General features: G+C 46.4%; 1 protein-coding gene across 2 annotated transcripts in view; it reads right to left on the reverse strand.

Annotated features, from left to right (window-relative positions):
- LOC147729081 (cysteine repeat modular protein 2-like) overlaps window positions 1-16,118 on the reverse strand; it is a 721,334-nt gene that overhangs the window by 209,192 nt on the left and 496,024 nt on the right. For both annotated transcript variants that reach the window (XM_086959364.1, XM_086959363.1), the window contains 2 exons: window positions 13,823-14,028; window positions 4,864-4,964 (listed from right to left, as the gene is read on the reverse strand). In XM_086959364.1, the coding sequence (XP_086815490.1) occupies window positions 4,864-4,964; window positions 13,823-14,028 (307 nt within the window). The remainder of the gene's footprint in view (window positions 1-4,863; window positions 4,965-13,822; window positions 14,029-16,118) is intronic.

Raw genomic sequence — 16,118 nt, forward strand, 5'->3', positions numbered from 1 at the left:
GATTTTGAAGTTGCTTCACAGGGAGTTGATGGCCAAGGAGGGTTCAAAGGAGGAGGAGCAGGAGTTAGCTAGGCGCCCCAAGGTGCCAGTGACCATTGAGAATTGGTCGGCTGCCTTCCTGATTTACGCTAGTGTTTACTGCGAAAAGTATCCTGACAGGTCGGTCGCTTAGTTCAAATATATGAATGTGGTGCGGCGGGCACATGTGACGTACGGAGGTTATGCCTGGTCGCATTACGACGAGGAGTTCCGGGCGCGCATGGCGTCGGACCCAGAGGCTCAGTGGGGAGAGTTGGATGCTGACTTGTATCAGCAGCCGATTAGTGGGGCAAAGTTTGGCCGCAACATCTACACGGCCAGTGGGCTTCTGCTGGCACCGCCCCCTTTACGGCACGCCCCACCCGTGGGGGGGTGGGGTCGGGGGACACCGGGAGTACAAACAGCATCGGGGCCTGCTGGGACTTCAATAGGGGTTCCTGTCTCAGGCAAGTGTGCCGTTTTTGGCACAAATGCTCCAAGTGTGGGAGGAGACACCCAGTGGTGCGCTGCTGGGGGCTCGGGGGAGGGCCCGCACAGGGGCAGCAGTCGGCACCAGCTCCCGCTGGGGGCAGAGGGGGCTCGGGGGGCGGTGCCATGGGAAAAGGCTTGTACACCGGTTAGGCTGGACAGACTCGAACCTCTCTTGGCGGCTTATCCGCGGGCGGACGATGCAGCCGTGCTGCATCGGGGCTTCAGGGAGAGATTTCAGTTGGGGTACGAGGGTCCGCGGATTGCTCGGTGGGCGGAGAATCTGAAGTCCGTGAACGCGCACAGAGGTATCGTCCAGGAGAAGCTTTGCAAGGAGGTGAAGGAAGGGAGGATAGTGCGTCCCTTTCAGGAGCTGTCCTGGCCGGACTTGATCATTTCACCGATTGGATAGGTTCCAAAAAAGGAGCCGGGTCAGTTTCGACCGATTCAGCATCTGTAATGGCCAGAGGGCACGTCGGTGAATGACTATATCTCGGCGGAGTTGGCGTCGGTGTCGTACTCGTCCGTGGACGTGGTGAGGAGGCTGGTGACGGCGGCGGGGCAGGGTGCACTCATGGCAAAATGTGATGTAAAATCTGCGTTCCGGTTGTTGCCGGTGCATCCGGTGGATCATCAATTGCTGGGGATCCAGTTTCAGGGCCTGCATTGTTTGAGAGGTTCAGCTCCTTCTTGCAGTGGGCTTTTTCCTGGCGCACAGGCTCTGAGACGGTGACGCACTACCTGGACGACTTCTTCCTGGTGGGTCAGCCCGGTTCGATGGACTGCCAGCAGCAGCTGGACAGTTTTACGGACTTGATGGGTTACCTGGGGGTCCCCTTGGTGCCAGAGAAGACGCAGGGTCCCAGCATGGTGCTGTCCTTTCTCGGTATAGAGCTCGACTCAGCGGCCATGGAAGCACGACTACCAGAGGAAAAGCGTGCATGATGATGGACTTGGTGAGAGACATGTTGGCCAGGTGGAAAGTAAAGGTGCTGGAGGTGCAGGTGTTGCTTGGGCATTTGAACTTTGCGTGCCGAGTTGTGCGGGCGGGGCAGACGTTTTGCCGTTGGCTGGGGCTGGCATTGTCCGGTCTGACTTTGCCACATCATCACGTACGCCTGTCGGCGGGTTCGAGAGAGGAGGACTTGAGCATGTGGCTGGCCTTTTTGGGGGCGCTTTAATGGAGTGCCCATGGCATGTCGGAGGACTGGGAGTGAAAGTGGGACGTCACAATGTCGTCGGACGCGGCGGGAGTCGGCGGCTTCGGTCTCTACTGGGCGGGGAGATGGTGCGCGGAGCAGTGGCCGGCTCATTGGCAGGTGGGAGGAAGGAGTATTGCGTTCCTGGAGCTTTTTTCGTTGGTGGTGGCTGTGACAGTGTGGGCGCAGGACCTGGCGCACAAGCGAGTCTTGTTCAGGGCGGAAAATATGTCGGTGGTGCAAGTGGTGAATCGGCAATCTGCGAGGGAGCCACAGGTGCTGAAGTTGATGCGCGTTTTTGTGTTGAAGTGCCTGGAGCATGACATTCTGTTTCAAGCTCAGCATGTACCGGGGTGGACAATGACATTGTGGATGCTTTGTCTCGTTCACAGTGGCAGAGGTTCCATGGGCTAGCCATGGAGGCGGCCGCAGCCAAGACGGGGGTGCCAGAGGAGCTTTGGTTGGTGGGAGAGCGCGGGTCGTTCAGTTGGTGAAGGCGTCTCTGGTGGCGTCCACGTGGAAGGCTTATGAGCAGGCTTGGCTGGAGTTTCTGCATTTTGGAGAGGTAAGGCAGCATGGCAAGTGGCGTCAGGAGGAGCAGGTGGTGCGGTACATGCTCGGGTTGATGGACAAGGGGCTGGCGAGGGTGACGATTGCGGGAAAGTTGGCAGGGGTGGTGTTCATGGGGAAGCTCTGGTGGGGTTATGCGCCTTCGGCTGGAGAGTTGGGGGGCGTCTTTTGGAAGGTAGGGAGAGGGAGAAGGGGGCGAGGGTGCGGCAGCGATGTCCTATTACGGAAGTGATGCTGGAAGGTTTGGTGCACCGCCTACCGGAGGTATGCAGGGATCAGGCGGAGACAGTTTTGCTTTCCACACTGATGTTGTGGATGTTTTTTGGAGCGTTCTGGGTGTCGGAGTTGGTGGGGTTGCAAGGGCGGCCAGGAGTGCGGTGGGGGGAGGTAGAGTTGCGAGGCCGGGAGGTGGTGGTGCGTTTGCAACGGTCGAAGACTGATCAGCGCGGAGAGGGTACTTGGGTGGTGCTGGGTCCTGGGGGGGCAGAGGCGGTGTGTCCGGCGGAGTGGGGGAGACGACTGGCGGGAGGGCAGGCGCAGGACGGTGTAGAGGTTTTTTGTCGGGGAGAGCCCGGTCGGGTGACGGCGGCTCAGCTGCAGTGGGTCCTGCGGCACGCCCTGCGGTCTATGGGTGAGGACCCGAAGGAATTCGGGACGCATTCCTTTTGCATTGGTGCGGCGATGGAGGCGGCGCGAAAGGGTTGGGGTAAGGAAGATATCAAACGGCTGGGACGCTGGAAATCCGACTGTTATAGGACATATGTTAGGATGCGGGGGGTAGGAGTGGAGTGAGGTTGACATGTTTGGCCCATTGCTTACATATGTATCTTTGCAGGTGCGGAGGCGGGGCCTACTGCGACAGCAATGAGCATTTACGTGGTGGGCCATTCCTTTGTTAAGAGAGCGGAGAGGGCCGAATGGGAAAAACACAGGAACCTCAATTTGGAGTTAGATGAACAGTTGTTTCAGTGTCATTGGAGGGGAAAAGGGGGCATGTGTTGGCACGAGTTGGTGCCGGCTTTAAACTATGTTGTGCGGGGGGGTCTGTCCGTTGTGGTAGTCATCCACTTGGGAGAAAATGACTTGGTGCAGTGTAAGGGACTGGCACTTATGAAACAGATGAAGAGGGATTTGCTGGAAATTCAGAGGCAGTGGGCGGGGTGTTATGTCATTTGGTCGGAATTCATTCCTAGACGATGCTGGAGAGGGGCAGAGAGGCCTGCGGCTATTGACAGGGCACGGAGGAAAATTAACAGGGAAATGCGGGCTTTCTGTGAGAGAGAAGGTTTAGGTAGGATGGAGCACTCGGAGTTGTAGTATGGGGCAGTGTATTATTTCATGGAGGATGGCGTGCATTTGTCACGATATGGGATGGAGCTCTATATTGTGCAGCTGAAGGAGGCAGTGGATCGGGCAGTTGGGGAGCGCAGGTATTCAAAGGTGCAGGGGCCCTAGGGGGGGGGTCGAAAGCCGTATGGGGCTTTCGAGTGGCACTTTTCCTAGTTAAGGGGGTGTAGGATAGGAGGAATGAGGTTTCCTGGACAGAGGGGGAGGGAGTGTACATATGGCAAGTTAACAGTTGAGACAGGCGTTTGGGTAGTTGGTAATTATGAATATGTTGTTTACGGGGGAACTTTTTAGGGGTAGGGGTGGGGGTCTGGTCAGGTATATGTATATTTAGTTAGGAGGTCTAGTTTTGTACGGCAAAGGCCAAGGATGTGGTATTGTGTTAAGATGCACCTGTTCCCAATAAAGCGGCCTTTATCACACTATATATTGTCTCCGGTCGGTCTTTCCCCTCCCCGTCTCCCGATGGGCCCCAATCGGGCTTTGCGGGGGGTGGCCAACCGGAGGGAGGCTCGCCCCCCCTGGGAATTTTGGGGCTCCGGGAGGAAGGGGGGGGGGCGGAGAGGACAGGGGACAGGAAACAGGTTTGCGCTGGTTGGGCTCCTTGGGCTAGTTGGGCTTCTTTTGGGCTAGGGGGTATATGAGCGGCCATTTTGGGTCACTGCACACCATTTTGGGTACAGTGACCCATCAGCTGAGTCTAGGCAGGAAAGCTGTTGTCCCACCCACCCGCCCTATGGAGGCTGGGGTTTTTCGGGCAGGTTTGAGCGGGGGTGTATACTTGTTCCTGTGGGTTGTTTCAGGAGGGGGTTTTGTTGGGAGCAGGTGCGTTTTCTGGTTAGGTTGGCGGGATCTGATGTCGCTGGGGGCAGGTGCTGCAAATGTTGTTGGGGTGGCGCTTTTCCTAGTTAAGGGGGGGGGTAGGATAGGAGGAATGAGGCTTTCCATGACAGAGGGGGAGGGAGTGTACATATGGCAAGTGTTAAACAGTTGAGGCAGGCGTTTGGGTAGTTGGTAATTATGTCGATATCCGTTTTCAGTGCCACCTGGCACTTCTAAGGAAATAATGCCAGTTTGTGAGTTAAACTACTTCACCATGTTGTAAACACAAGTTAAAAAGACAACTCCACAAACCATGAACTTTGTTTGCATTAAAATAACTTTGCACGTCCTTACATGCTTTGTTTTAAAACGTACTCATACGGTTAATACCCCCATTGCCTTGAGATACGGTACTTACATCTCTACTAAGGTAGTACTGTTCTTTACATCGTGGAAAGCAAACACCATTTTTGAAGTCACTGCCCCAGTCACATGACAAGCATCCCTCTGGCGTAGAGTCTATGAATCAAAGAGACAGTAAGACCATGGCACATGACTGTAGTCAGGCTACGACATAGAAGCAGCGTAAAACAACTTTCACAATGATTCCATGAAAATAAACTGCATATTGGAGCTTAGTTCTGCAGAAATTTTAAATTGCAGTGTCCTCTTGCAAACCTATGGTGATAGTATAATTTTAGATCGTTTGTTGATTTCACCCATATTTACAGAAATCTTATAGCACTAAAATTATAAATCTAACTATCTCCCCCAACAATGGGTTATCCAGGTCAGACTCTCTCTCTCTCTCTCTCTCTCTCTAAAGAACTAATAGCATTACAAAACAAAAGAAGCACTGACAAAACAAATGGCTTGTACCTACAGGTTTTCTCAGATATTTATTTGTTTGAAATTTGTGGCATGAAAAGATAATTGTTGAGAGAACTGATTATCACAGTTAGTGGTGCCACAGGAAGAGTTTGTTGAGGGGAGGGAGAAAGTGAAAAGTTGAAAACAGCATTGGAAACAGATATATATTCTATTAATGCATCTGTAATGCGTACTGAAGAGTGGCAGAGGGGTAGAGAACAGTTTGCAGTCAATGTAAAAAAACATTGCCTAAATATTTAAAGAACAAAACATATTTTAAGTTGCGGAAATACTGAAATTGCAATCATTTGATGAAAGAAAGCTATTTCTACCCCTGTCATACAGCTTATACTTTCTCAAGTAAAACGTGCGTTTGCTGGACAACATAAAAGTATTATGCGAGGCGGATTCTGAGCACACCCTCAGGATATGTTGGCCTTAGTCCTGATAGCTCAAAGTGCTCCATCTGGTAAGGTAACAAATTTACTTAACCTCAGAACATGACAACCCTAACAACCCCAGGAAATTGTGGAAACAGATCTAGAACCCTTTCATTTGGTTACTTATGTGATTCCTACAGCGGTATTTGAAAGGTAAGATCCATGGCTTGTGTACATACCCCTCTCCTAGCACTTCATATCTGCCCACTTGCTGTTGTTGTAAGCAGTATTGGAAGTGAAAACTTAAAAATCTCAGAGAAATAAACCAGCGCATTATACAATCTGCGGATTGTATTCCTCCTACAGTGAATGGTAGTTTCTCTGACTTCTCCATGTGTAATATAGTGCCTAGTGGATCCATCTTAGGCATGATGGTCTGTTGTTTTGTAAGATTGTAAGGTAAAAACAAGCTAGTGGCTTTAAGGTGTTTCAATGGAATGCGGCCAGAACAAAGTGTCTGTAAAGTCCATCTAAATAACATAATACCCCTAAACTGCGACTGCCCACTCTGTAAAGAAGACCGATCACTCTGTATGATGTCAATTGCAGAGGACACAATGTTACCCAAGGAGTATGTCCTTATGTATAGAGTGGTTATACCATTAGCAACTACTGTTAGAGCCCTTTTAAAGTTTGCCGTGTCAATTTCATGCAGTCTCTTCCTGCTGTGAAACCTTCCACACGTCATTGTATAGAGGTCTCTTCACACTTTGTGAGATGAAGAATGGGGAGTTAAAACCAAGTTCACCAGTTAAACAGCAGAGCGTTCTGGGGGATAGTGTTGATTTAAAGCAAGACCAAGACTGTCACAAAACCAATCCAATGGAACATGAAAAGTAATGCAATTGTAATCCAAATGCATATCCATGGAGGGATAAAGTATGTCTTTTTCAGCCAACTGTAGAATACAAGCAACCTAACTCTGGGTGATAATGGTGGTGGGTCAGATGAATTTGAAGAGAAGTAATTATAGTTGACTAAGTAGCCAGAAGCAGATTGATTTATTTTAGGCAGCTCTGGCGGCTGTGTATAAGGGCGGTCCATTGCTGTGGCTACCCTCTTTGTCGGTTTATAGAAGTGCAATCTGGTGTTCCGTACATGTTGATTGTATGGTAGTTGTTGATATAACAGGCAGAAGCAATATTTCAGTGCTAGCTGTCCCCAGCCAGGGAGGAGAAACTTCATCGCTGATCAAAGCGACCAACAGAACTTCCTGTAAAGTAGTGAGAGGAGGCAGGTAACTACCCAGGTACCCTCTTGGACTACTGTGTAGAACCTGCGACATGATGTGGTATGATGATATCTATCAACACAAACTATTATTTTTGCAGCCAGCAAGGGGCAGTGAAAGTATTGTCCCGGTACAACCGGGTACATTCAACTGCGTGGACAGGGACAGGTGCTCTATAGGATGGCCAAGTTTCTTCTTGTCAATAGTCTTTTCCTGGACTTGATCATCGATCTTTTAAAACAAACAAGGAGTTGCTGGTGCCTCCTTTACTTTTCAAGTGGCAGTACATTTCTGCTAGCTATTGCTCTAGGCCCCTTCAGAAGTCATTCAGGTCCTGTAAAAAATCCAAAGGTTAATTAATGTTAAAAGGTGTTTCTGTTGCCATTGCACTGGGACTGTCAAGGTCTGGAACCCTCATCTTAACCCCAACCATGATCTCATAGGGAGTCCAATCACTGTGGGATATTCTAGACCGATTGTTTAGTGCCCTCTGGACCCCATACAGTTGGTGAACCCAACTGAAACCTGACCTAATACCCTAGCTGCTAAAGATTTCTTTAAGTTCCAGTTCTTCCTCTCGACTACCGCATTTCTATTGGGCTGATAGGCTGAGGAGTACAGCACAGTCACATCCAATTTTCCCATGGTGTCTCTGTGATCCCTGAAGGCAAAGCCGGACCGTGCTCCTAATGGAATGTGGCTAAAAACTATGGATTTAGGCCCAGATCTCTGTACGGGGGTGAATATATGACATTGTTCTGCATTCTGTCCATCAATTGTCCTCTTTGTAATGGAATTAATGGAATGTGCCTATGACATATGTCTCGATAAAGACTTGCAGACCTTTTATAACAGTTAAGTTGTCAGCTGATTGCTGTGACCAAACCCATCGGAATCTAGAGTAGGAATCCACTGCTGCCAAGATCTATTTGCAAGCCCCATCTGATTGTAAGGGTCCGCAGTGGTACAGATATGCGCAGCAAAAGACTTTTCTGAAATCAGCAGAGGTGTTTGTGGTGGGTGAGCTATGGTTGAGTCCTTCGTCTGTTGCCAGATATCACATTTAAGGACAAAGTCTTTGGTCTGTTTGTATAAACCTGCCCACAAATAGCACTGCTGCAATAGTGAAATTGTAACCACCACACCTGCATGTGCTGATTCTAAGTCATCATGTGCAGCTAGGATTAAACCTCACATTCGATATTACTCTTTCCACACTTTTGAAATCTAAGCAAATTGAATGTTTTGCGCACTTACCTGGTAGGAGTACTTTGTTGAAAAGCCTTTTGGCAAGTGGGTGCCATTGTGTGCAGTGTTGACAGACGTCATAATGTCCCCATCTATCCTCGTACTTAAATGAGTAATTGCAACAACTGTAACAAATTGCACTGTTGCTTTTGCAGCTTCATCAGCCATGAAACTCTCTACAAAGTGTATTTCTACAAACTGATGACTCAATGTGTGAATTACATGAACCAGTGGCAAATGCGCTTTGTGTCTGGCCACCTGTCCCCAAAGCAGCTTCTGCTTAATTGTGTACCCTTTGGTATCTCTGAATCCATTTTGGCCCCAATAGTGTAAGTATTCATTGTTAGACTGGACACAATGATACACAAATCACATTTTCTAAATGTGGGGAATCCAGGATATGTATTCAAAAGTGTCATAATTAAAGGTTTCAGTTTGGCCAGCTGTGCTGTGTAGTCACCAAGTGACTGAGTGTAGGTCATGTGAGGCTGGAATTCTCCATCCTACTCATAAATGTGGTGCAAGCAGCAGAGTATTGGTGCTCTGTCCCTACGGCAAGCTGTGCTAAACCATCAGTATAGATGATACATTCATATTGATCTAGAGGTAGGACTTCATTAGCCAGAAAATATTCATGTTCTGATTGTAGGTACGCCTGTGTTTGCAGTGTAGAGTCAAATATTTGCTTTACATCTGTTGCTGTAAGAGAGTTGGCCCATTGAATCCATCGTAGATGTAGTGCTTTCACATTCGGAATGCTTGATTTTGAAACAGCCTCTAAGGCTGGAACCAGAGTCATGACAATGATGTGTTTTCCCTGAGCCAATGATCGTATACCTCAGCAGTCTGTACTGCTGTCAGAATCTTTTCTGTTGGTTCAAAGCACACTTGTGTATAAATGTGATTTATATGCAATTGGTACAGTGTCTCCTTCGTTGAATGTGACATAGGAGTACCCTGAGGCTCCCACAAATAAATGGATCAACAGATTTGCGGTGTTGACACATGTAAATGTTTTTAAACTAGCATGTCAGCTTGTACTGATCATAAAACTTGTGTGTGTTCAGTTATCCGACGTGTGAAAAGCCTGGAGAATTCAAGACATAGAACGGTTTTACCCGCTCTGCCCTTCAGTTTTATCCCGAAATTCAGGACAGGGCTGCCACATACTAAAGACTGAACCCCAGGTGGTGCAATGTTCCACTGGGAAACCATTCCCATCGGCAAGCATGCTGTAAGAATTCTGTGTTTTTCCTGAGGTCATGTATGGACAAACGCGGATTCCAGACGATTTGTTTTTGTGCAATCCAGAAATGAATTTCCTCCAGTCGAATGAAAACTTTACTCATTTGCATTGATCGTTTTTGGATTAATTCAAAGTGTAAATAATTGTGGTTGTGCAGCTTGAGCATTTTCTCATGGAAATTTGTGTCATATGTTCTGACTAGATCTGTGTATAATTTACGTAGGTCTGGTGCTGTCAGATTGGCGTAGTCTGGGTATGGTGTGTTTCTGGCTTAGACTGGCCACGTTGCTCCGTCATTCTAAAGGGAACCTAGTCTAACGTTGTTGTTTGTATGTAGAAGGGCACCTTCAAACCACTTTTGATGTTCTTGGTATGTTAGTGGTATTACTAGTGCTTTGTAAGCTGTGTAGTTGATAGGAACTGCAGCTACAGTGTAAGCATTCTAAAGTCTTGTTCGTGCTGCTGGGAATGTAACCCATAGATATAATACCTCTGTCCTGAATGCTTTGTGGGCCTCAACCATGAAGGTAACGTCTCCACCCATAATGGGTAATCTACGTTGTTGCAGTATCTGAGTAACCACATACCTTCAGTTTACAGGTATGTTAATCACTGCATCATCATTGTCAGCCATATAAATAGGTGGATTTCAGAGAGGGTACCTCAAGGCATGGGTACTCACAAACATTTCCCCGGGGGCTGCAAAGTACTGTCTGTGGAATCGCTGAGAGCTGGTCAACATGTTTCTTTACCTCGTGTCAAGGTAGTCGGCAATTCTTCAGGACCGCAATCCGTCGGTGGACCTACCCCATACACTCCCGGTCCCGGCTGCACCAATACGGCATGGATTCAAGGATCTCCTTTCAAGAGCCCCTCATAGGGTGCCCGTCAGGTATTGCAGCGCTGACCTGACGAGGAGCATGCCCTATGAAAGCATGACACCCAGCTGATTGGGGGTATGAGGGCACTTATTCTGAAAGTAGGAATTCTCTTTTTCCTCCCTACGTTCAGTACACATTGTCTGATACCTGGCCAACCTTTTATAACCCACCCCCTGGTAGTAACTGCATAATCAATTTGTTGAATGACTTGGGCATGTATGCTGGACCTGTATAAAAACCCACAGTCCCCCCTTTAGGACACACTAACTCTCCATTCACATGCAACAACGCATCAGGCATGCTAATAAATGTAACTCTCCGCAAACTTCAAGAAAGTGTATCATGTTTTTACATGTTTAGTAAAAGAGATATTTAAATCTAAAGTTGTTCCTAAAGATAAGTTGTCCAGGACACCTTTTTTCTTCTTTACTGTAACTTTAGTTGCTTTCTGAAAGTTCCTGCTGTCAGGTGAACAACAGCCAGGTGCTGCTGTTCACCAGTGGGCCAAAATTAGAGGTCAGGAGGGCCGTATGCAGCCCTCGGGCGTACTTTGAGTATCCCTGATCTAGGGGGTAACCCTTTAAAAAGTTGAAGTTGAATGAGGTCCCACCTGAAGGTTTGGAGCCCTCCTAAAGGTTTGGGGACCCCTCACCACAAGGCTTGCAGGGCTTGCATTACACCCCTGCTGGCATTGTAAAGGTCAGAGGGTGTGAAGCTTCACACTACAATGCATACCAGGTGCTATACTAAGTGTGGCTTATTTTTGTCTGTCTTATGTCTTTGAGTACATCACTGAAAGCTTAGAAGGTGGAAAAAGAAAGCACCATGGTGATTGTGAGGTGTTTGCACATATATTTGTGCCAAGTGTGCCAGTTTTGCAAAGTGCAGAGTCTGGGATCCATGAGACTGAACTGCGATAGAGCGCTGGCAAGGTACATTCATTTACAATTAAGTGCATCTTGCACCGTCTCTTTATTTGATGTTTTAGCAAATGGTGTGAGATGAGCTTGCGGACCCACTTTAAGAATTATTTAAAAGATCTAACCTGCTCAAGGAATCGCTGAACACAAGAGTGTGGGTTTTGGTGGTCTTAAAATAAGAGTTCACAAGTCAGAGAAAAGTCATACATTTTATTGTGTGCCACCGGGTGTTGCTCTTGGCTGTTACTGCTATTTCTAGGTTTCTCCTGCATAGAGCTTGCGATGTGCTTGTACAATCTATTACTTTTAATATAAATCTTAAAAGGGGCTTGCATCCCACTCCCTCACTTTCCTGGCTTTTCATTGGTTTCTGTGCTTGCCACTTACCTTTCCTCCATTTCTATTTGCTTTGGCATATTTTCCTGCATTTAACAATGCTTGTTCCTCGTCCGCTTATCTTTTTAGTTTCCTGTTGCTGAAATACAGTTAATATCCGCTTTGGTGGAACTATTTATTCAAAATGTTTTGCCTTTTTCTGCTTTTTCGGCTTGCAGCACATTTATATAATGCAACTTATCACCTGGAGAGAATCAGGGCCTTATTTACAAGAAAGTAACGCAATGCTGTGCCGCAAGCCATATGGCTGCGCTTTGCTGGGTCACTTTCAAAGCACAGAGATGTGTCCTATTCACAACAATATGATCTATCCCCGACCTCTCCTCTGGCGCACAATTGGTTGCCATGAGCCAACGCCTGCACCCTTGTACCAGGGGGCAGGGTGCCTTTGTTGTGAGGATGATTGTTTTTGTGCAGGAAGGCCCACCTTCCTTCACGAGAGGTGTTTTCATCTTTCTATGCGTGCTGCAGAATGCAGCACGCATAGAAAGAGGAAAAAACTAGGAGAAATAGAAGTACTTCTCCTTGTTGAATATCCTTATGTCTCCCCTGGGGAGGTGTAAGATTCTGACGCACTGCCAGGTTTACGAAACATTGTGAATCTGGGAATGTGGCAGAATCCATGGCTGTTGTGGGGGAACAACCACATTAACATCCATGGCATGCCCCTTTCATGCAAAGTGCTGTGTGAAAAGGGGTGTTTTTTACAAGGCCACAAAAAGCCACACAGGCTGGCTTTATGTGGTCTTATAAATATGGAGCACCACACTGCACCACCAGTGCATCAACAAAAAGTGACGCACCGGTGGCACAAGGGGCTTGTAAATATGGCCTTATATGATTTTCCCAGGATCGCAGGATGTTGCGTCGCCAAGACCCGACCTGGGATTTTCAGCTCTCGAGTCAGCAGCTCTGCCCGCTGTCCACATCCTCTCCACTTCCGTGATACTTGTCAGGGAGCTCTTTCCTTAGTCCCTGATGAGCATAGAGAAAAACAGCTTGGTATGTTTAGGTGGACTTGTGCCCTGTATTTTGTGTGTTTGGGCAGTTTATGAGCACATGCAATACTTGATTTTGCTGTCTTAGTTGTGGGACAGTGCTCATCACAACACTTGTATTACGACTTATATAGCGCACGTATCACCCGAAGGCATCAAGGCGCGTGCCTTGAAAACCCGTCCTGGCTTTTCCCTGTGAGATAACCCCTACTGGGCATCCCCAAGGTGAAAGCCAGGCATCCCGCAGCGGGTGGGCCGCCGTAGTGGAGATTAAGCAGCTATTGCCCAGAGTTGCAGCGTGGGACCCCATGATTAGAATAGGCACTGAGGCGAGAAATATCGAGTCCGTGGACATTATTGGGTTCAGGACCCTGCCGCGTCGGGAATTGAACCCTGGTTCCGGGCCAGACCTCTGCATCAGGGTCTGCCGCTCTAATCAGTGAGCCACACTTCTCCACTTTACTTTTATTCATTCAAATTAGACATTTATATTTCTCTTACACATATTTACATCCTGAGACAATGCCCGAGGAATGGTTTGCCCAGAATCACGTGACATTTGTCTGTCATAAAGCCTTGTCATGCGAAGTCTGAGGTAGCGACTAGAAGCCAGGTCTGTACCCTCAAATTCAGAAAGTAGGACTCGGAATGTGTACAATGATATTACTCTAGCGGAGACACTTACATTTTCAAAGTCATTCGAACCCGGTTCGTCAGCCAGAAGAATGGTAAAATCTCTTTGAGTTTTCAAAATGTTCTAAAAAGAGGGCAACCAATTGGTATTGAAATTTGTGAAATGTCAATATCCCTAATACATATTCATTTTTAGATGTCCTGAAAACTCGAGCGGATTTTATTATTGGTTGGTGGCCTAGCCTACCACTAAAAGAATTTTGCATCCCGTGCCTATGCACGATTTAAGAGACATTTTTGACATTTTCTTTAAGGATGCAAGGGGATGTTTATGATTTGGTCCTTTTTAGGCATATAATATAATGTTTAATAATACCTTAGTAGGTCCATTGTGATGTAAATAGATACAATGAAAAGGTACCACATCCGCCATAGAAAGAAGACCTGAGAATAAAGGCAAACTATTTAATAAAAAAGTAAAGAAAACACCAACGCACATGGAGTGTTCACTCACCTTTACAAGTTTTGCAGCTCGGATGGCACTGTTTGCATAGTTGCTGCTGTTGGTAGAACCGCTCTGGACATTGATTGATACACTGGTTGGTGCCATCCAGTTGCAGAGTGTTTGGGGGACATGTCATACATTCCTCCGGCTGAGGGCCGGAGCACATCTGGCAGGAAGGGTGACATTTTTCACAGCGGTCGGATCCTCTGTAATACCTATAACAGGGGCAGCAAAAGCAATAGTTCATTAAAGAGTAAAACATAATTCCATTTTGAGTTTGAAGATTTCCAGAGAAATAATTTTTACAATCCCTGCTCAGGGCAGGCAAATCTAAGGCTGTGGCAGATTGGTCCTGGTATTATTTCTGCCACCATTTCCATGTCACTAGAATACAGGAATGGATGAATTAAAAGTAAAAATAGAACACACCATCAATCTTCGAGAACCATCACGAGTGGTACCAACAGGACTATTGACTTCCCCATGCATATCTTCCCAACTTTCATCCGTTTATTAAGTGTCACCTGCACAGCGCATGCGCTGTGCTAGAGCAAGCTCTTGTATTTTTAGGTTGCACCTGCACTACGATTGCGCTGTGCTTGTGAAATCTCTTGCATTTAATATAGCTTAAACGGGTGCTCTTAACAGTTCCCATAGCCCAATTACTGTGCTCATTCGCTTTTGGGTGGAACTTTTTTTTGTTAACTTCCTCTGGTTGCATGCATTTAAGATACTTCTACTAAAGCTGTGCACACTGTTTGAGCCCCATTCACTGTCAAGATACGTTCTCTTCCCATGGAAAAGGCAGACAGCTTCCAACAGTGTTTGGAACACTTGTTTTTTTTGTTACTTAGTTTTGTAAAGAAAATGCATTAGCCTTAGTACGTTTGGGGCATTTCCTATTCATATCTCAGTATTTTTCTATATTATTCTAAATGTTGTAATATACATTGCAAGTTAAAATAAAGTTAATATATACAAGAACTGAACAGCCAGCCACAAGTGCAGTTACCTTTCAGACAACAGGGTCATGATTTGAATGGTGCAGCAGCACCGGGTCATAAACTCCTCCAAACACATAATATTGCTATATTTAACTATTAGACAGGCAGTCACAATTGCAGTTACCTTGCAGTTAAAAGGGACTTGATTCAAATAGTGCAGCAGGTGCAGTGGCACTGGGTCCCAACGCTCCAGGGACCCCGCTAAACCCAGATTATTGCTGACATTTATAACTAAACAGACAGTCACAAATGCAGTTACCATGCAGACAATAGGTTTCATAATTTCAATGGTGCAGTGACACCAGAAGCAAAAGTTCTAGGCACCCTACTAAACACCTACAATTGATATATTTACTACTAAACAGGCAGACACAATTGCAGTTATCTTGTAGTTAAAAGGGGCATGATTTTAATGGTGAGGCTGGTGCTGTGGCACCATGACCAAAAGCTACAGGCACTCCACTGAACACCTATTATTTCTATATTTTTTATTCCTAGGCAGGCCGTCACAAGTGCAGTTACTTTGCGGACAATGGGGTCATGATTTGAATCGTACAGCTCGTGCAGTGGCACAGGGCCCAAAAGTTGTCTGAACTCCTCTAAACACCTAATATTGCTATATTTTACTACTGTACAGGCAGACACATTTGTAGTTATCTTGTAGTTAAAAGGGGCTTGATTTTCAATGGGAGGCTGGTGCAGTGGCACCAAGACCAAAAACTTTCTGTAACATTTTGTGCATCTACTCAGCAAGCTACAACAAAAAACGGTTTATTATTAGGGCTCCCTGTTTTATGGTATTTTTTTTAACATTTCCATCTGTATTTATCCATATTTATTTTTAGGCCATCTTATTGGCATTTATCCACAATTATTTTGTTGTTTGTGAATATATGGAGTCTTAAATTGGTATATTTCAACATTTATTGAACTGATTAACATGCACTCATACTATGCTGCCTGTCGTGTTTTAGCAAATTTAGCAGCCAAATGTAGTAAAACACTACACCTACAGGAAATATAAGCATTATAGTACAAAGACATGATAGCATATGCCTGCATTTAGGGAAATCTCAACCTGTTTTTACCTTCCCATGCTGTCTATCTGCTCAGCTGTTGTCCTGGAAATTACGAAAAACAGCATGGAGAGTCACCAAAAAGAAACACAATTTTCCATATTTTTCCACTTTTAAAAATAGATAAAGACATGAAACACATTGTTTTCGGTCTGTAGTTATCTGTAAAAATCAGTAAAACCAGAAAACTGTGACCCTTATTTATTATTAATCACATAGGCAAAA

This window comes from Lissotriton vulgaris, chromosome 2_2 (assembly GCF_964263255.1).
Source record: "Lissotriton vulgaris chromosome 2_2, aLisVul1.2, whole genome shotgun sequence".
NCBI lineage: Eukaryota > Metazoa > Chordata > Amphibia > Caudata > Salamandridae > Lissotriton > Lissotriton vulgaris.